General features: G+C 40.3%; 1 protein-coding gene across 3 annotated transcripts in view; it reads right to left on the reverse strand.

Moving 5' to 3' along the window:
- The window catches only part of LOC142195934 (protein mono-ADP-ribosyltransferase PARP4-like), an 825,676-nt gene that overhangs the window by 749,399 nt on the left and 55,401 nt on the right, over nucleotides 1-20,876 (reverse strand). For 2 of the 3 annotated variants that reach the window (XM_075266050.1, XM_075266049.1), the window contains exons 31-36: nucleotides 20,123-20,170; nucleotides 18,699-18,758; nucleotides 15,761-15,904; nucleotides 13,831-13,971; nucleotides 10,215-10,262; nucleotides 840-971 (exon numbers count right to left, since the gene is read on the reverse strand). The exons of the other annotated variant lie outside the window; for it this stretch is intronic. In XM_075266050.1, the coding sequence (XP_075122151.1) occupies nucleotides 840-971; nucleotides 10,215-10,262; nucleotides 13,831-13,971; nucleotides 15,761-15,904; nucleotides 18,699-18,758; nucleotides 20,123-20,170 (573 nt within the window). The remainder of the gene's footprint in view (nucleotides 1-839; nucleotides 972-10,214; nucleotides 10,263-13,830; nucleotides 13,972-15,760; nucleotides 15,905-18,698; nucleotides 18,759-20,122; nucleotides 20,171-20,876) is intronic. 3 annotated transcript variants of the gene reach the window in all.

Genomic DNA, 20,876 nt, shown 5'->3' on the forward strand with positions numbered 1-20,876 from the left:
TCTATACACTGCAATGTATATAGGTGTCTATGATCTATAAACAGGATCAGGATTAGCAAAAGGGATTCCATTGACTGGGCCTTTACTCCAATGCCAGATGCATCCTATGGACCAATGTGGAGTGGTGTCTGATAAATAAAAAATACCAAAAACAAAAAACCTATCCTTTTCTCTAACACTGGACATCCCCTTTAAAATACACAACAATACATTGTGTGGTCACTGGGCTGAGGCAAATATTTTATACCAAAATAAACTGAAGTGATCAGGTGACAGGTCTTAAATGAAGAGTTAATAAAATATCTAAGTCTGAGAATTGAGCACCTTACTGCCGTGTTACTGCAGCTGAGTACCAATTCATTTCTACAGAGCCATCTATATCCTGATCTGTGTACTGTGTGGAAGACGGCGGGTCGGTGGGGGTCCGAGGTGTTGAGCTCCCACCTTAAACATTAATTTTTCTCATTCACATTTTGCAATGCACTATAAATAGTGCAATAAATATATAACTAATGTAAACACAGCAGTATACATATCAAGTCGAGCTCAGTCTCAAGTCGTGCTGAATTTACAACAGGTCTTCTTTCCTTCTGTGCTGAACTAGAGACTTGTAAAGATGCAGGACCCCTGAATTCCCTGAATGGGGCAGGGGCTCCTGGAATAGGCTACACACAAGAATAACTATGGTTTATTATCAAGTCATGCTGCAGACACTGCATATCATATACATCCCTTTATAAATACACATATATGGCAAATACAGTGTATCAGTTCTTCTCACATATGCAAAGTATAGTATCAGAAATATTTGCGTCATGTGAACAGAAATATATACATACCGAATCGTCCTGGAGCTCAAGTGTTGAAGGCGTCTCTATTGCAATGTTACTTTGCTTTTCTGCCAATCTAGAGCCTAACTCAATGACGCAAGCTTTTATTTGCATTGCTTTGTCTGGCCCTGCAGTAGGAATCTGGGGAGGATGAAATTGTGATAAACGTGAATGCCCTGTTAGTAAATGTAGGTAAGATGAGCTCAGACTACATATAAGAATAATAACTATAATTTGTAATCAAATATTTAATCAAAAGAGCCTGGGGCTAAGTGCGGGAGACACCTCTGCCTCAGATTACTCCTGTACTTAACAAATGGGATTATGGGATTATACTAAAAATGGGTCATTCATTTGGGGGTCGAGGATAAAACTAACTTTACTTAAAGGGAGTCTGTTGGTAGAAAAATTCCTTTCTTATTCTGAGTTGTGGCTCCATTTTCATGAAAATCAGGTGTGGTAAAGTGTATGGTAAAATTGAGGACGGAGTGTATATTTCACCTGGTTTCCTCAGCCAGGCGAGATAACGGAAATCTAGAAGGATCCATGTTTTAGCACAGCGTAGTCTTTATTTAAGTTACTTGGGCTGGATAGTCTGGACTGGAGGACAGATGATAGTGGGAATTCTCCAGTCCACACTCCTAGTCCACTATGGGGTTTTTCACTAGTCCCAGGTGTTACCAGGTAAGGCTTCCTGATGGTCATTATTGGGGAAGGAAGACTGGTAAAAGGAGGACTGGCAGCTTTGCACCATTGGACTGGACATTGGCACAGTTTGCTACTGTGTTTGGTGACACATTCTTAGACTTACACTAGGTTCAGGCATGCTGCTGTTTAGTTAGAGCCAGGCAGGCTTACGCTGGGTTCACACCAGCGTTCGGGTCTCCACTTTCAGTTTCAGAAACCTGTCATGCCGAATCCGGCCGTGAGCGTTTTATGCTCTCCGTGGCAAAACCGTTTTTTTTTTTAAACCAGACACAAAGTCCTGCATGTCAGACTCTGTGTCCGGTTAAAAAAAAAAACGGTTTCGCCACGGAGAGCATAAAACGCTCACCGGCGCTCACGGCCAGACACTTTTCAAACCCAATCAAATGAATGGGTTTGAAAAATGCCTGCAGGTTTCTGTCTCCTGCCCAGTTTCGGGCAGGAAATGGAAACCTGAAAGCGGAGACCCCAAGCGCAGATGTGAACGAGCCCCGAGGTTTATATTTTGTTTGTACGATGTTTTTCTGTGCTGAAGCACATAAATAGAAACACCATTGAAGTTTGAAACCTGCTGCTTGTTATTGACGACCCCCACCGTGTGAGATGATCCCTACACAGGATTTTATTAGTATGCATATTAGCCAAAAAGAGCTTTAAAGGGATTATTATTATTTTTTATTTATATAGCACCATTAATTCCATGGTGCTTTACATTTGGGGGTTACATACAATACACAGAATATACAGGTAGATATAATACTAACAGTGACCGACTGGCACAGTGGGGTAGAGGGCCCTGCCCGCGAAGGCTTACAATCTAGGGAAGGGAAGGATTCTACCACTAAACTAACATTTTTTTCTAATGACCACGTCGGAATAGCCTTAAGAAAGGCTATTCGTCTCCTACCTTTAGACGTGGTCTCCGCCGCGCCGTACCGTAGAAATACCGGTTTTAACCGGTATGCAAATGAGCTCTCCGCAGCAATGAGGGCGGGCCCCAGCGCTGAAACACCAATGAGCGCGTCCCCATTGCTGCCCGAGAGTTGTTTCCAGTGCCGCCTCCTTCTTGAGGAGCAACTCCGCCTCTTCTGTCTTCTGATGCGGTCCAACTTCTGACGTCTGCGCAGTAGGCTCCTGTATTGAACTACAAGGGCTCTTGCTCTTGTAGTTCAATACAGGAGCCTACTGCGCAGGCGTCGGAAATTGGACCGCATCACAAGACAGAAGAGGTGGAGTTGCTGCTCAAGAAGGAGGCGGCGCTGGAAACAGCTCTCGGGCAGCAATGGGGACGCGCTGACCGGCGTTTCAGCGCAGGGGCCCGCCCTCATTACTGCAGAGAGCTCATTTGCATACCGGTTAAAACTGGTATTTCTATGGAACGGCGCGGTGGAGAAAAAAATGTTAGTTTAGTGGTAGAATCCCTTTAAGCTAAAGGCCTATGTGGCATCCCGTAGCAAAAACACGGTGTGGGAAAAACCATGACGGCAACGCATTGTGGTTCTTCCTGGAACGTTTTTGACAGGAAGTCCACAGAGGTTTTCTCTGAGAACTTTCTGCTTCAACTATATCTACAAAGAACCCGCCTGCATTTCTTTTTTTTTTTGTTTAACCCCTTAGTGACCAGCCTATTTTAGACCTTAATGACCAAGCCAAATTTTGGAAATTTTCCCTGTGTGACTTTGTTAGTGAATAATTCTGTAACAGTATAGCGCATCCAAGCGATTCTGATATTGTTTTTTCGTGACATGTTGTACTTTACTGAGAAGGTAAAATTAGACTGATATAACTTGTGTAAATTTATTAAAAAACTCGCAAATGCTGAAAATTTTGAAATTTTTTCAATGTTTTCCATTTTCAGCTGCGATATCTCAATATATGCACAATAATACAGGGCAAAAAAGTTTGTAGTTATATACTTCCAAATGTTCCTTTTGTGTTTCAAGCATATTTGAAATAATTTTAGCATATTTGAGTAATTTAGACAATTTACAAGTTTATCAAGTTTATAAGCAAATTTTGGAAATTTGGAGTATGTGATTTTTTCCTGTACCAAGCTATGTTTGCAGACAGGAATAGGTGACATAATGACAGAAACCCCCATTAAATGACCCAATTTGTAAAACTAGACCCCTTCAGGTATTCTTTGAGGGGTATAGTGAGCATTTTGATCAAAAAAATATTGTTTTGCAAGAATTATTACAAATGATGAAAAAAATTACATTTTCATTTTCTTCAAATATGTGTCATTTTAAAGCCAGTTTTTTTGCACACAACACATCAAAAAGAAGAAACACACCCCAAAATATATCACCCCACTTCTCCCGAGTTAAAAAATGTACACTTTGTGGCCTTAGTCCTATGTACGCACATATAGTAGGGCCCAAGAGGTAGGGAGGGCCAAATTTATTTCAAAATACAAATTTTGCTTTCAGATATTTTAGGCCCATTGCACATTTGAACAAGATTTCAGTTACCAAAACAATTGAAAACCCCCATAAATGACCCCATTTTATAAACTAGACCCCTTAAGGTATTCATTGAGGGGTATAGTGAGTACTTTGACCCCATAAGTTTTTAGAAAATTTGCAATTCAAACAAAAAAATTCATATTTTTTTACACAAAAGTGTCATTTTATAGGCAGTTTTTTTGCACATAACACAAGAAAATGAAGAAAAACACTCCAAAGTAGATGACTCCATTTCTCCTGTGTTCAAAAACGTACACTTTGTGGCCTTAATTCTATGTACGGACGCACGGTAGGGCCCAAAAAGAAGGGAGCACCAACTGGATTTCAAGACACAATTTTTGCTTCCAAATGTTTCAGGCCCATTATGCATTCAAACAAGATTTGAGTTACCAAAACAATTTAAAACCCCAATAAATGACACCATTTTATAAACTAGACCCCTTGAGGTATTCATTGAGGGGTATAATGAGTATTTTGACCCCATAGGTTTTAAAAGAATTTGTGTCAAACAAAAAATTGTCATATTTTTTACACAAGAGAGTCATTTTAAAGGCAGTTTTTTTGCACACATGCCATGAAAATAAAGAAAAACACCCCAAAATAGATGGCCCCATTTCTCCCGTATTCAAAAATGTACACTTTGTGGCCTTAATCCTATGTACGGACGCACGGTAGTACCCAAAAAGATGGGGGCACCAACTGGATTTCAAGACACAAATTTTGCTTTCAGATATTTTAGGCCCATTGCGCATTCAAACAAGATTTGAGTTACCAAAACAATTGAAAACCCTCATAAATGACCCCATTTGATAAACTAGACCCCTTAAGGTATTCATTGAGGGGTATAGTGAGTATTTTGACCCTATAGCCGTTTCACAGATTTTACTAACCTTGGCATGTGTAGGTTAAAAATTACTAAAATGTCCCTTTATCCCCAAAGTTTTCATTTTCACAAGGGGTTAAAAGAGAAAAAGCCTTCCACAGTTTGTTACACAATTTCTGCTGAACATGGCAATACCCCATATGTGGCCATAATCTGCTGTATGGGGACATGGTGGGGCTCAGAATGGAAAGAGTGCTATTTGGCTTTTGGAGGGCAGATGTGACTGGAATAGTATTCAGGTGCCATGTCGCATTTGCTGAGCCCATAAAGTATCAATACAATGGAAACCCCTCAAATGTGACCCCATTTTAAAAATTACACCCTTCAAAGAATGTATCAAGGGGTATTATAATTTTGAGCCTAAAAATGCTTCCCAAAAATTAATGTACAAAATGAAAATTGAAATTTTTAAAGAATATGCCATTTCAGTGCCCAATACGTTGCCCCCACTTTGTGTTGTCAGAGACCTGCACTCCTAAAAGTATTAAGGGGACATCCCGAGGGGCAAAAAATTATATATGTGGGTGTAAACTGCTGCTTGGGCACACAGCAGGGCTCAGAAGGGAAGGAGCACTGCGCTTTTTAGCTTTTGGGGTACAGATTTAGAGGGACCCTCTGGGCGCCATGATGTTTTTGCAGAGCCCTGGAGTTGACAGTAAACTGGAATTCCCCAATAAGTGACCCCATTTTGTAGGGGCAATTTTAGGGTCTCTGTAAATGTGACGTGGTGTCCAAACACCAACAATCTAAATCTGCACTCCAAAAGCACATATCGCTTCTTCACATCTGCGCCCTGCTGTGTACCCAAATGGCAGTGTATGCCGACATGTATGACACTGGTGTACCCCAGATAACGGACTTAATGCCATATGTGGGTAGAAATGGCTGTTTGGTACAGCCGGGCACAGAATCGAAGGAGCGCTATTTTGGTTTTTGGCGCAGTTTGGTTTTTGGACGCCATGCCACTTTTGCGAAGACCCTGAATTACCAATAAAGTGGAATCTGCAGACATGTCACCCCATTTTGGACACTAGCCCACTGATGGGATATATCAAGTGGCGTAGCGAGCGTTTTTAACCCTTGAGGGTTGCATTTATTTAGTTTCCAGAAATGAAATCGCAACTGATAATGAGAAGTTAAAAATGAAATTTTTCCAGAGATTCGCCATTATAGTGCCCGATATGTTGTGCCCAACTTATGTCAGCAGAGATACACACTCCAAAAACTGGTAAGCGGGTATCCCGGGCACAACAGCTTTTAGAGCGTTCATCTCTGATACAAGGCGGGCACCACATATTACGCACTGAAATGACGTATTCCTGGAAAAATTGGTATTTTCACTTCTCACAATCAGCTTCATATTCATTTATGGATAATAAGTTATAGCAACACTTGGGGGTTAAAAATGCTCTCTGTACCCCTGGATAAATCCTTCAGGGGTGTAATTTCCAAAATAAGGTCTCAGGGGATCAGGGGATCCCACTTTACTGGCGTTTCAGCTCTACAAAAGTGTCATGGCATCCAAAAACCAAACCGTCTGTGCTCCAAAAACCCAATAACCCTTCTTCCCTTCTGTGTCCGGCTGTGCCCCTATATCAGTTTATACCCACATATGACATTACGTACATTATCCCGGGTACACCAGTGTCATACATGTGTCATACATGTGGCATAAACTGCAGTTTGGGCACACAGCAGGGCGCAGAAGGGAAGGAGCGCGATGTGGCTTTTGGAGCACAGATTTGGATGTTTGGTATCTGGACGCAATGTCATGTTTGTAGAGCCTGTAAGGTACCAGAAAAGTGGATTCCCCAAAGGAGTGACCCCATTTTGAAAACTGCACCCCTCATAGAATTTATCAGGGGGCGTAGTGAGTATTAGTATCCCGGACGTGACTGCACAGCGGATGGCGAAGAGGGAATATATAAGCTGTGCGGAGAACGTTGAAAACGCCAAATTCCCTACTATGTTCCAGTAGCTCCTATGATTGGGGGAGTCACTCTGGGGGTCACTTTGGGGGTCATTTCTGGTGTCTGTTCCCTCATAAGCTGTAAATCTGGGGTGTCCCCTGATATTCGCTCGCACCGCTTATATATTCCCTTCCTGATGCAGCCAGTCGTGTTCCAATGATTTGGCGATTTTGCGGGTTTTTGTCTTCACATTGTTAGATGCTATATTTTCTTTATTTTTCTGGTGACGTGGCCATATAAGGGCTTGTTGTTTGCGGGATGAAGTGCATTTTGTAATGACACCATTTTTGGGTGCCTATATTCTATTGAATACATTTTATTAACTCTTTTTTTGCTGGATTTAAAAAAATAAAATCAATTCTGGCATTGAGTTTTCCCTTTTAAATTTTGCGCCATGCAGCGTACAGTATAAGTAACATGTGACCTTTATTCTGCGGGTCGGTACGGTTACGGCGATACCTCATTTATAGTATTTTTTATGCAATATTAATTCTGCAGAACAAAAACACATTTGGGGACATAAATCAGTGATTTTTGCATCGCCATCTTCTGAGAGGCGTAACATTTTTATTTTTTGGTTGACAGTGTTGGTTGAGGGCTTATTTTTTGCGGGACAACCTGCGCTTTTTATTGATACTGTTGTGGGGTGTATATGACTTTTTGATCACTTTTTATAGCATATTTTCTAAGGTGAGATGGCGAAAAATCACTACTTCCGGCGTTTTTTTTCTGTTTTTTTTTCCCCGACGTTTACCGTATACATTAAATATTGTTTCAGTTTTATTGTACAGATTGTTACGGACGCGGCGATACCAAATATGTATTGTTTTTATTAATTTTTAGGGTTTTTTTTACATAACTCATTTTCTATAGAAAAAAGGGGATTTTTGGGGCTTTATAACTTTATTAATTTTTTTCAAAAGCTTTATTTATTTATTTTTCACTTTTGATTTCACTTTTTTTATGTTTCCCTTTTAGGACACTTGATTCAGCAATGATTTCACTGCTGAATCAGTGTTACAGGCTGGAGACACAGGAGACACAGGCTGCACGTGTCTCCAGTCTGTATCAGGAAGCCAAGCGATGTAGACGCATCGCTTGGCTTCCTGAGTACTGGGGGCAGGATCAACCAGGTAATGGAGGCTCAGGCAGTCTGGGGTCACTGGCCAGACCCCAGACTGCATGTTAGAGACACTGGCACCCCCCGATCTCGCCGCGGGGGGTGCCGATCTGACCGGCAACACAGCGGAACCGCTTCAGTTCCGTGATCATGTTTGATCACGGAACTGAAGGGGTTAAAACCCCCCCATCGGAGCCCCCTCCGATGGGGGGTTATGGAGCAAGGTCTTAGCTGTAAGATACAGCTAAGACTTGCTCCAAGTACATCGGCACTGAAAGGGAATCCTTCCCTGACTGCCCGACGTAGTTTTCCTATAGGGCAGTCAGGAAGGACCTGTCAGTGCCGATGTAGATTCCCTATGGGCCGGTCGTTAAGGGGTTAATGTAGATTGTGAGCCCCACATAGAGCTCACAATGTACAATTTTTCCTATCAGTATGTCTTTTTTGGAATATGGGATGGAAATCCATGCAAACACGGGGAGAACATACAAACTCCTTGCAGATGTTTTTTTGCCCTTGGCAGGATTTGAACACCAGGACTCCAGTGCTGCAAGGCTGCAGTGCTAACCACTGAGCCACCGTGTGGCCCCTAAACTGCCTGCATTTCTGTAGATATCATTGACATGCTGCAATTTCCAAAACCTAAATGGTTTTGGAAATTGTGGCATGTCCCTTGGCAGTTTTTACCGCAAAGTGGGCATGGGATTTGCTAGAATCCCATCCACTTTGCCTATATTGTAAACCGCCATGATTTTTCCTGCGGTGTTGCCATTGCTGAGGCCCCACGAGGCGGAAACGCCTTGGAAAAAAAACCGCAGAGTTTTATAGTCACAGCAAAGTGGATGGGATTCTAGCAAATCCCATTGCCACTTTGCAGGAGAATACACAGTGCGGACATAATAATTGTATAATTATTGTATAATTGTAACAGAAAGTCCGTGGAGGAAAACTCCGCAAACTCTCTTTTTAAAGCACTGCAGGCAAAAACCATGATGCGTTACCGCCGCATCTTTTCCCACAGCGCTTTCTAGCTGCAGGACGTCCCCAAAGCCCCTTTTTGTCAGCGCTGGTTCTTGATGCATTACTGTACAATGTTTGTTGTATTGTTATGTATGGTTATGTGGACCTGTGTGTATTCATGGACAGCACTTTATGTTATAGAGCTGTATTATTCCGGGTGCCTATAACTAAGCAGCTGCTGTTTTTCTATTGCTGATGCCGTGCCTGCTATTTCATTGACTCTATTAATGATTAGATTGTCAATTTTTGTCGTTCTGGCCTCTGATGCTGACCAGTACCAGTATCTTGCTAATGTATATATACACTAATGGTGTTGTGTGTTAATTTGTAATATTTTGCATATGACTTTGTTTTATTTTTGTACTTTTGTATTAATACATTCATTAGATAGATAGATAGATAGATAGATAGATAGATAGATAGATAGGAGATAGATAGATAGATAGATAGATAGATAGATAGATAGATAGATAGATAGATAGATATGTGGGTAGGTAGATAGATAGATAGATAGATAGATAGATAGATAGATAGGAGATAGATAGATAGATAGATAGATAGATAGATAGATAGATATGTGGGTAGGTAGATAGATAGATAGATAGATAGATAGATAGATAGATGATAGATATGAGGTAGATAGATAGATAGATAGATAGATAGATAGATAGATGATAGATAGATAGATAGATAGATAGATAGATAGATAGATAGATAGATAGGAGATAGATAGATAGATAGATAGATAGATGATAGATAGATAGATAGATAGATAGATAGATAGGAGATAGATAGATAGATAGATAGATAGATAGATAGATAGATAGATAGATAGATAGGAGATAGATAGATATGAGATAGATGGATAGATAGATAGATAGATAGATAGATAGATAGATAGATAGATAGATAGATAGATAGATAGATATGTGGGTAGGTAGATAGATAGATAGATAGATAGATAGATAGATAGATAGATGATAGATATGAGGTAGATAGATAGATAGATAGATAGATAGATAGATAGATATTCATTACAGTGACATTTACAATTCTACTAATTTTTAACTTCACAATTCAATGGAATTATATGATGGTAGACTCTCTTGCATACAAAATACAGATTCCATGCTTGACTTATATAACCCAGTATCTTAAATTTTGGTACAAAAAAAGAAACAAGAAAAACATTATAAAATTAAGGAACTAGTAACTTACAGATTCTACTTCTACTTCCATTGACTGAATAGCAGAACAGGGCACAGGCTGAAAGCAAAATATTGAAACACATTAATAAACTAATCTTTTAGGACATAAGTAAATATAAAATAAGACAGTCATTAAAGTATAAAATGACTGATAGCCATGCCATTTAATATAAATTCACCATCCCTTTAACATGACCCCAAATATAAAACTATATGACCGTGGCCCCATGTGGCATTAACACCATTGTTTGGCTGCACCGTAAATAAAGCGGAAAAAAACCATGGCATTTTGCGAATCCCAAACACACCTTGCGGAAAAATACACGCTGAGCTTTCCAAAACTGTTGCGATTTTTAGAAATCGCAGCATGTTGATTATACTGGAAAAACTGTGAAGTAATGTAGCAGTGTTTTTTCCTGCAGCATTTTTTTGTTAGAGGCCCGCTACGTGAGACTTTGGCCTAACACCCCCGGACTCCGCACAAATCAGCTGTGGTGCCAGAAGTTACAGTACAGGAGAGGAAGTGCTCACAGCTGTTCCTATTCATTGCCTCAGAATCACCACTATGCTGTTGATAGGATCTATTTGGGGCTGGAAAACCCCTTTAGGAGCTTATGCGGCACTGTAATGGGATGCTTCACCACAGTTTGTGATATTATTGTAACATTTACGTATCTAGGTGTACTAATAGCTCAGGCGTGAAGCAGTGAAACACAGTACCGTCAGGAGCTGAAGTACATACAGTACCTTGTGAAAGTATTCGGCCCCCTTGAACTATTCAACCTTTTCCCACATTTCAGGCTTCAAACATGAAGTGGAACGAAGTTTATTGGATATTTTAAACATTTTAACAAATAAAAAAACTGAAAAATGGGGCGTGCAAAATTATTCGGCCCCTTTACTTTCAGTGCAGCAAACTCACTCGGTTCAGTTCAGTTCCGATCTCTGCATGATCCAATGTTGTCCTAAATGACTGATGATGATAAATAGAATCCTCCTGTGTGTAATAAAGTCTCCGTATAAATGCACCTGCTCTGTGATAGGCTCAGGGTTCTGTTTAAAGCGCAGAGAGCATCATGAAGACCAAGGAACACACCAGGCAGGTGCGAGATACTGTTGTGGAGAAGTTTAAAGCCGGATTTGGATACAATAAGATTTCCCAAGTTTTAAATATCCCAAGGAGCGCTGTGCAAGCAATCATATTGAAATGGAAGGAGTATCAGACCACTGCAAATCTACCAACACCTAGCCATCCCTCTAAACTTGCATCTCAAACAATGAGAAGACTGATCAGAAATGCAGCCAAGAAGTCCATGATCACTCTGAATGAACTCCAGAGATCTAGAGCTGAGGTGGGAGAGTCTGTCCATAGGACAACAATCAGTCGTACACTGCACAAATCTGACCTTTATGGAAGAGTGCCAAGAAGAAAGACATTTCTCAAAGATATCCATAAAAAGTCCCGTTTACAGTTTGCCACAAGCCACCTGGGACACACCAAACATGTGGAAGAAGGTGTTCTCGTCAGATGAAACCAAATCCAACTTTTTAGCCGCAATGCAAAACAATGTGTTTGGCGTAAAAGCAGTACAGCTCATCACCCTGAACACACCATCCTCACTGTCACACATGGTGGTGGCAGCATCATGGTTTGGGCCTGCTTTTCTTCAGCAGGGACAGGGAAGATGGTTAAAATTGATGGGAAGATGGATGGAGCCAAATACAGGACCATTCTGAAAGAAAACCTGTTGGAGTCTGCAAAAGACCTGAGAGTGGGACAGAGATTTATCTTCCAACAAGACAATGATCCAAAACATAAAGCAAAATCTACAATGGAATGGTTCACAAATAACCGTATCCGGTGTTAGAATGGCCAAGTCACAGTCCAGACCTGAATCCAATGGAGAATCTGTGGAAAGAGCTGAAAACTGCTGCTCCAACCTCACTGAGCTCCAGCTGTTGTGCAAGGAAGAATGGGCAAGAACTTCAGTCTCTCGATGTGTAAAACTGATAGAGACAAACCCCAAGCGACTTGTAGCTGTAATCGCAGCAAAAGGTGGCGCTACAAAGTATTAACGCAAGGGGGCCAAATGATATTGCACGCCCCACTTTTCAGTTTTTTATTTGTTAAAAAAGTTTAAAATATCCAATAAATTGTGTCCCACTTGTTGTTAATTCTTCCCCCAAATCATTAAAGGGGCTCTATCAGCAAAATTATGCTAATAGAGCCCCACATATGCGTGAATAGCCTTTAAAAAGGCTATTCAGGCACCGTAAATGTTATATTAAATCCCGGTCCCGTTTTTAAATAAAAGCATTAAAACATATATGCAAATCTTACCGAAAGTGCACCATGGGCGGGGATGCACGATGCGACGTCAGCTTCGGGCACGCCTGCCTCTTCTGTCTTCTTGTAGTAACGCCCTCTGGTTCCGTGTCTTTCGGCTTCTTCTCTTCAAATCCCGCGCCTGCGTAGTAGCGCTTCCCTCCGGAGCGCTACTGTGCAGGCTCACTCGCCATTTTACTTAATGGCAGTTCGCGTTTGAGCCTGCGCAGTAGCACTTCGGAGGGAAGCACTACTACGCAGGAGTGGGATTTAAAGAGAAGAAGCCGGAAGAAGACACGGAACCAGAGGGCGTTACTACAAGAAGACAGAAGAGGTAGGCGTGCCCGAAGCTGACGTCACATCGTGTATCCCCGCCCATGGTGCACGTTCGGTAAGATTTGCGTGTTCTCTGGAGTCATGAATCATGTGTCAGACCAATAGATGAGCATGTGTCTGGAGAATGCTGCCTACCAAAATGCATAATGCTTACTGGAAAGTGTAATAAAGGAAGAATAATAGTCTGGTAGAGTTTATATAGAACCGGCCATCAATGTTTGATCTGTGGCATGTGCTGATCTGTGTGTATGCAGGTTATTTTCTTTAGATGGATGTAGTGTATGGTCGAGAGTCGTCTGTTTTCTCCAGACTGTTTTATTCTGTATCTCTTCTTATGTGATAATATTTATTGACTTGATTAAAGGGATTCTCCAGTTTCTAGTATTGATGCTTCTTCCTAGTATAGGCCATCATTATTAGATATTAGCTCTGTAGGGATCCAACACCCAGAACCCCACGTCAATCTCGTGTACTGAGACAGTGTCTCTCTCTGTAATGTTTCCATACACTTTAATAGGACAGCGCTGCAGCACATTGCACAGGATATTAAATGGCGCCATTACAAAGAACAATTTGTCCCGCAAACATGTGAACTGAAATTTTTTTAAAAATTTGGCTCTTTAAATGTGGAGAGGAAAGAAGCGATAGGCAAAAATGAAAACCGGCTCAGTCCTGAAGGGGATAAATAGGGAGCCCTATATGGAACAGTGATAGGTTGGTGCTATACAATAAATAATCTTAGGCTACAGCTTCCTGTAGATTTTCTCATTGAAGTTCTCTATACCCCCTTGGATAATGATGGCAGATCAACAGGAAATTTGACCACTAGTTTAGTTCAACATTTCTATTGTACAATGTGAACGCAGCGTGACCATATGCATCAATTATTCTCATTTGCCTTTGGCAATCCACCATAAATAGTACAATACATACATAACTAATGTCAGTACAGCAGTATACATACCATGTCGAACTCAGCCTCAAGTCGTTCAAAATTTTTAACACGTCTTCTTTTTATTCCCTTCAGTGCTGATCTAGAGAATTGTAAAGATGCGGCACGCCCAAAATCCCTGGATGGAGGAGGGGCAGGGGCTTCTGGAATAGGCTACATACAAGAATAACTATAGTTTATTACCAAGTCATGCTGCTGACACTCTATATCATACTCACCCCTTTATCAATCAGAGAGAAAAACTTGCTCTTTCATTGTCACACATGGGGTCTTATTTTTGGAGTAATTAAAATGATTTTAATCAAAATAAATTAACCTCTTCAAGATCGAGCCTAAAAGCACCTTCATGACCAGGCCTCATTTTTCAAATGTAAGGGGGCGTTCACACTACCGTCGGTGTCCGCTCAGCAGTGTCTGTGGCTATTGTCCGTACCAGATTTTAGCAACGTTTGCAATTTCCATTCATTTCATTGGGATTTTATCTTGTGTCCTTCAGTGTCCGTTTACACCCATGTCCGTTTTTTTTCAAGCGGACAAAAAAATCCTACATGCAGGACTTTTCTATCTGTTTGAAATAACGGACAGGAGGTGTCTGTTATTTTTTTAGTATTGAGGTCTTTGGGCAATGGACATAGCCATCACTTACTGTTCGTTATTTTGTGTCGTTATGATAGGTGTCCGTTTTTTGTTTTTCACCGTTTTTTGTTTTTTTTTAAACGCCCACCTTCTGAGCCCTACCTAACGTGTCACTTTATGTGGTAATAACTTTGAGACGATTTAACTTACATAAGTGAATTTGAGATTGTTTTTTCGTGACACATTATACTTCATGTTAGTGGTAAATATTGATCACTATATTTCTATTTATTTATTTTTTTTTTTTTAAAAAAAGGAAATTTAATGGAAATTTGGAAAAAAAAAATTCAATTTTCAAAATGTGAAATGCTCTGCTTTTTAAAGAGATAGTCATGTCACACAAATACATGAATAACTATTATCTCCCATATCTCTGCTTTATATCAGAATCATCTTTTAATTGTCCTTTAATGTATTTTGGACGTTATAAAGCTTACAAGTGCAACACTGATTTTCCAGATTTATAAGAAAAGTTCCCAAACTAATTTTTTAGGGACCACTTCAGTTCCGAATGGGATTATAAAGACCTATATTATAGAAACCCCCATGAATCACCCCATTTTCAAAACCGCACCCCTCAAATAATTCAAATAATGCATTTGGGAAGTTTGTTAACCCTTTAAGCATTTCACAGAAATTAAAACAATACGGAGGTGAAATTTAGATGCTTCATTTTTTTTCAATAACACATTCAATTAGCCCTAAAATTAACACAATCACAAAGGGTTAAAGGACAAAATACATCTCACAGTTTGTTAAGCAATTTATTGCAACAATCTTTCCCTGATATGGCTGCTACATGATCGGGACCTGAATCTATCATGTCTCCGCGGACCCCAGCAGCTATTAGCTGTGTCCACGGAGTTCCTTAGGGAAACCCAATCCCCAATTTATAAGGTTCAGTTAATAAACGTTGGCGTGGCACAGAGCCCAAGCCATGCCAACAATTATTTACAGCCGGTGGACACGAACCGGTTAAAATGCACATACGGTAATTGGAAAAGTCACATTGTTATCAGAATCTGGCTATAGGACTGTAGGATATTTCTGCAGAAACTGCAGCTTGTCCTGTCCTCTTGGGTGGTGGAATGAAGCTTGTATATGTATTTATAACGCAGCCATAAGGACAAGATACTCCACAGTACGGTGACACATGACATGTATTAGAGACTTCTGTAAGGAGTATTTCCTAACCAATACACCTACACGGCAAACACAGTGTAGCCTTATGCATCAGTTCTTCTCACAAACACTATGTATAGTATCAGAAATATATAAAGTAACGTGAACACAAATATATACATACCGAATCGTCCTGGGGCTCAAGTGATGACGGCATCTCCATTACAATATTACTTCGGATTTGATTGAAACTAAAGTCTGATGAAAGTAAGGAACTCCTTAATGGGGCAAATCCAAGCATTGCTGTGTCTGGCCCTGCCATAGGGATCTGGGGAGGATGAAACTGTGATAAACTTAATTGCACTTTTTGTAAATCTAGATAAGATGAGCTCAGACTACAGTACACACAAGAAAAATAAATATAATGTGTTATCAATTATTCACATGAAATATATATTCTATATAACAGTACATCTATGTAATGTAATATACATTCTATGTAGAGATGAGCGAGAAGTATTCGATCGAATATCTCCCCTGCATAGGTATTGGTGTAAAAAAGCGCCAGGGAAGGTGGGAGGGGCAGTAAAAATGTGATGCCCCTCCCACGTTCCCTGGTTCTTTTTTACATCAGTATCTATGCAGGGAAGGTACTCGATCCAATACTACTCGCTCATCTCAGATTCTATGTAATAAACAGGACCTTTAACATCGTGCCCCTGAGCGTACCAGGCTATAGCTACAGTATGACACAGCGATTTGACTGAGCTGTCAGGCCGGCTACTCTGCAGTGATTTCGGTACCGAAACTAACAGCACCGATATCTCTGCAACTAGGTCAGATACACACGATGTTAGAGGACGTGAAAAATCCTCTACAAGGACACAGGAGAGTTTGGCAGTAAATGCTTTGTGACTTTAATATTATCCATCTTCACCTTACAAAATTAATAGCTTCTTTATTTTTCTGTCATAGCCACGTGAGGATTTATTATGTTCACAATAAGCTGTATTTTTAGTTGCCACCATCCAGAGATACATATATTGTTATGATTAACTTTTATTAAAGTTTTAGGGTCCGAATGAAGAAAAAAAAAAGAAAAAGTACAATTCTGTAATTTTTTTTGTTTTGTTTTCATAAAACTCACTCTGCATTAGACATGCCATGGTTCCCTCTTTTCCCTTGTTTGCTTTCTGTTACCCTCCCTTTATGTTGACTATAGGTTTTTACGCTTTGTTTTCCTCCTTCTAGGTGAACTTGGACTTGTCACTAATTCCCTTTATTATGTATGCCTTATGCCCTGTTCACATTTGCTTTTGTATTCCGTCCGGGAAGAATCCGCATGGAGACCCCCTGAACGGAATGCAAGCGCTGTGCTGTAAAAGCCCACGGACCCCATAGACTATAATGGGGTCTGTGTGCTTGCTGCGCACTGCCCGCACGTGTTACCTCTGTATATAACACAGACCTAAAACTGAGTTTATTGCAAGCTGACTTTTGTTCCTGTAGCATGTAAATTTGGGATTCTCATCACCTATCAAATCCAGCTCTGCTACATCATCTTCATATTGTGCATCTTCCAGTGATACTGTGCTAATTTATTTACAACCATCTCTCATTACTGACTGCAAACATGTGCTACTATGAAGAGAGATATATCCACATTGGCCAACAGGCCACTACCACATAAAAGACAACATAATTTTTAAAAAAATATAAATTTATTGAAAAAATACATAAATAAATAATATATATTTAGAAGTAATTAGTGCAACCAGCAATAGATGCAATGACAATACATACTGTTAGGTTTCCATAGGATGATATACTTTATAAATAGTCAATGCAATGTTCCATAATATATAAAAAGAGATAAGTATTATTGGCTATGTATAGATATATATGAGCTTAAAACACTAGCATTACTGACTAAGAAGCCAATGAATAAATACTTGGTATTGAAAACAGAACTTTGCAGACATAAGGAAGAGTACATGTACTATTAGGACATTACCTGTATGTATGTCACGCATCAATACGCGCGTATTGGGGCGCGTATTGATGCGTGACATACATACAGGTAATGTCCTAATAGTACATGTACTCTTCCTTATGTCTGCAAAGTTCTGTTTTCAATACCAAGTATTTATTCATTGGCTTCTTAGTCAGTAATGCTAGTGTTTTAAGCTCATATATATCTATACATAGCCAATAATACTTATCTCTTTTTATATATTATGGAACATTGCATTGACTATTTATAAAGTATATCATCCTATGGAAACCTAACAGTATGTATTGTCATTGCATCTATTGCTGGTTGCACTAATTACTTCTAAATATATATTATTTATTTATGTATTTTTTCAATAAATTTATATTTTTTAAAAAATTATGTTGTCTTTTATGTGGTAGTGGCCTGTTGGCCAATGTGGATAGTTCTGTTTAATACTACCCAGAATTGCCCTATATTTCTTGTTTGACACTATGAAGAGAGATAGCAGAGCTGGCTTTGTATGGGAGACAGCAAGTGAAACCCCGCCCATCGATTCACTGAGAAAACCAGGAAGTGAACAGAGCACACAACATGCAGGTTGGTGAACAAGTCAGTTGGGAATACCCCTTTAATACGTTATAACACAAATAGACCACTTCATAGTTTTCACTAGTACTCTCTAAAATCAGGGGTATAACTACAAATGTGGCTGAAAACCATTATCTCTTGCCCAGGATGAGCCTTTATCATTCATACTTTAGAAGCTTAGTGGGCACTTCTATCAGTAGTGATGGAGGTGTTCATTGCAGTTACAAGTACCCCATGGAGGGAATGGTGAACTGTATTACTCACCACTCTGCTCTCCACACCCTCTCTGTTACGGGCGAGGGGTGTTGATAAATATTTATTTATAAATTTCTAGAAGTAACAGTGGAGCAGCACAATGCAGAGTTATGAGAAAAAGATGCTCAAGTATTATTTCATGAGGAATGCCCAAGAATTTATTAAAACAGACATGTCTACAAAAAAGGTATCTCAGATAAAAATGAATCTCAGATAAAAAGGTATCTCAAAAGTCACCCATGAAAATAAATAAATAAATAAATAAAATATAGAAAAAACTTACTTGGCCCATTACCCCAGGGCTCGGTAAATCTTCAGACGCCTCCTCTTCCTCCTCCACCGCCTTACCACAATATTAGAAGTTAAAAATAAAAGTTAATATGATATATATATATATATATATATATATATATATATATATATATATATATATATAAAAGACCTTTTTCATTACAATTTTCCCCCCATCTTGGCCTCCATCCGAGCTAATTGTTGCAGATGGTCCACTGGGACCTTCACTTGGTTCAGTAGATGCACAATTTTCAAAATGAATATTTTACCGCCTCTTCTCTATCTCATGCAGACCCTCCCTATTCACATCCCTGCCTCCTTTTTTCGGTCCCTCACAACTGTTCCGTTATCTTTCATCTGGTCGGGTAGACCTGCTAGAGTGGGTAAGGCACTCCTCTTTCGTCCCAAGGACTGTGGTGGCTTATTCCTCCCGGACATGAAGTCGTATTACCTGGCGGTTCAAGTGGCCCGTGTGGTGAACTGGTGTAGACATAGTGTGTCCAAGCCCTGGGTATATATTGAACAGGCCTTTTCTTCAGTCCCATTACAGGCGGCTCCGTGGTTGGAACCATCCTCTCTGTCGTCCCTCCGCTCACATCCCACCATTGGCCCCATGCTCTGACTGTAAAGCAGTACGGTACTGGGACCGATAGCGCTTTACCAGGGGCACAGAGCGGGAAAGCCGATAGTGCGCTGAATTCAGTGCACTGTCGGCTTTCCAGCAGTATATAGAACTGCCTGTGCTCAATCTGATGAAAGGTCCTCTTTAATCTAGCATCATGTAGAGGTACTCCAGGGAACCCAGAGGAAATCCAAAGAAACCTAGGGAGAACATATAAACAGGCAGCATGGCGGCTGAGTGGTTAGCATTGTTGTCTTGCAGCGCTGGTGTCTTGGGTACGAGTCAAGGACATCTGCATGGAGTTTCTATGTTCTCCCTATGTTTGCGTAAATTTCCTCTGATTTCCTCCCACACCCTAAAGACACAGAGAATTTAAATAGAGAGCTCTAATTTGGGTTTTGTCACATTAAAGCCGGTTGCACACAACCGTGTGCTTCTGGCTGGCCGTGAGTTAAAGGAACGGGCAGCGCACACATGGATGTCACCCATGTGTCGCCCATGGACTGGCCGTACTTCCAGGGCCCCTTTCATTAAATGAACAGGAACTAGGGAAGCAAAGGCCACAAAATAAGACAGGACTAGGACCTATTCTATATTTTGCAGCATGGACTGTCAGCCTGCACACGTGACCGTTTAATTCATGGTCATGTGTACGGACCCATAGACATGAACACACTGATCACAGACACGCTTGTCTGCAAGAGGCCTTAATATCAGGACTTTAGCACTGCAATGAAACAAGACCAACCAAGGAGCCTATATTCAACCTGAGAATTAAAAATAAAGGGACTTACGCAAAAGAGAAAGTCATTATAAACTATTTCTTCTGCTGACTCTCGACTCTGAAAGTCAAAAAGAAAAAAAATCAATACAAAATAGAAAACAGTGAATACTTTCCAATCCAATTATTAAGGGGGCAGTCCAGCTGTTTGATCCAATATTAGAAGATGACAAGTCTGTACACTGGGCAGTGGCTGCGCCAGGCTACTACAGATCAGTTCCCTTATACTTGAATGGGAGCTGAGCTGTAGTAAGCTGGCAGTGCCAGGTATTTGTATCATCTACATATAGACTTCAGTCTCTGGACCTTGAGTCTGTGCCTCTATCCAAAGACTGAGCTTGCACCCAGTTTCTTTATGAATTCTGACTCCCAAGTGTGGGCCTGAGCCTGATTCTCAAATGAATCTTTGTATCACAATCCTAATCTTGACCTTTTGCAGTTGCTGATTCATAGGAAAGAGGCCTTTGTAGTATACACCTGAACGCTCCATCTGAACTCCTTTGTCTGAACTCTGTGGTCTTTCTGATATATTCCTACTGGAATACAGCACTCCCACTGAAAAGAAGAGAGAAGTGTGCGGGTTTCCCGACCACCACTTCATTCAGACCAGGAGATATTTTCCTGATCCAAGAGGGTCTGAGCGGCCAGAACCACACTGATCTCAAGGTAATCCGCTATTCTATGGGATAACCCATTTAAGTAGTAAACCAAAGGAAGTTAAAAGGTTTATGACAAATGACAGATAAAGTTATCAAGCAGTCAGACAA

This window comes from Leptodactylus fuscus, chromosome 2, assembly GCF_031893055.1.
Source record: "Leptodactylus fuscus isolate aLepFus1 chromosome 2, aLepFus1.hap2, whole genome shotgun sequence".
Lineage (NCBI taxonomy): Eukaryota > Metazoa > Chordata > Amphibia > Anura > Leptodactylidae > Leptodactylus > Leptodactylus fuscus.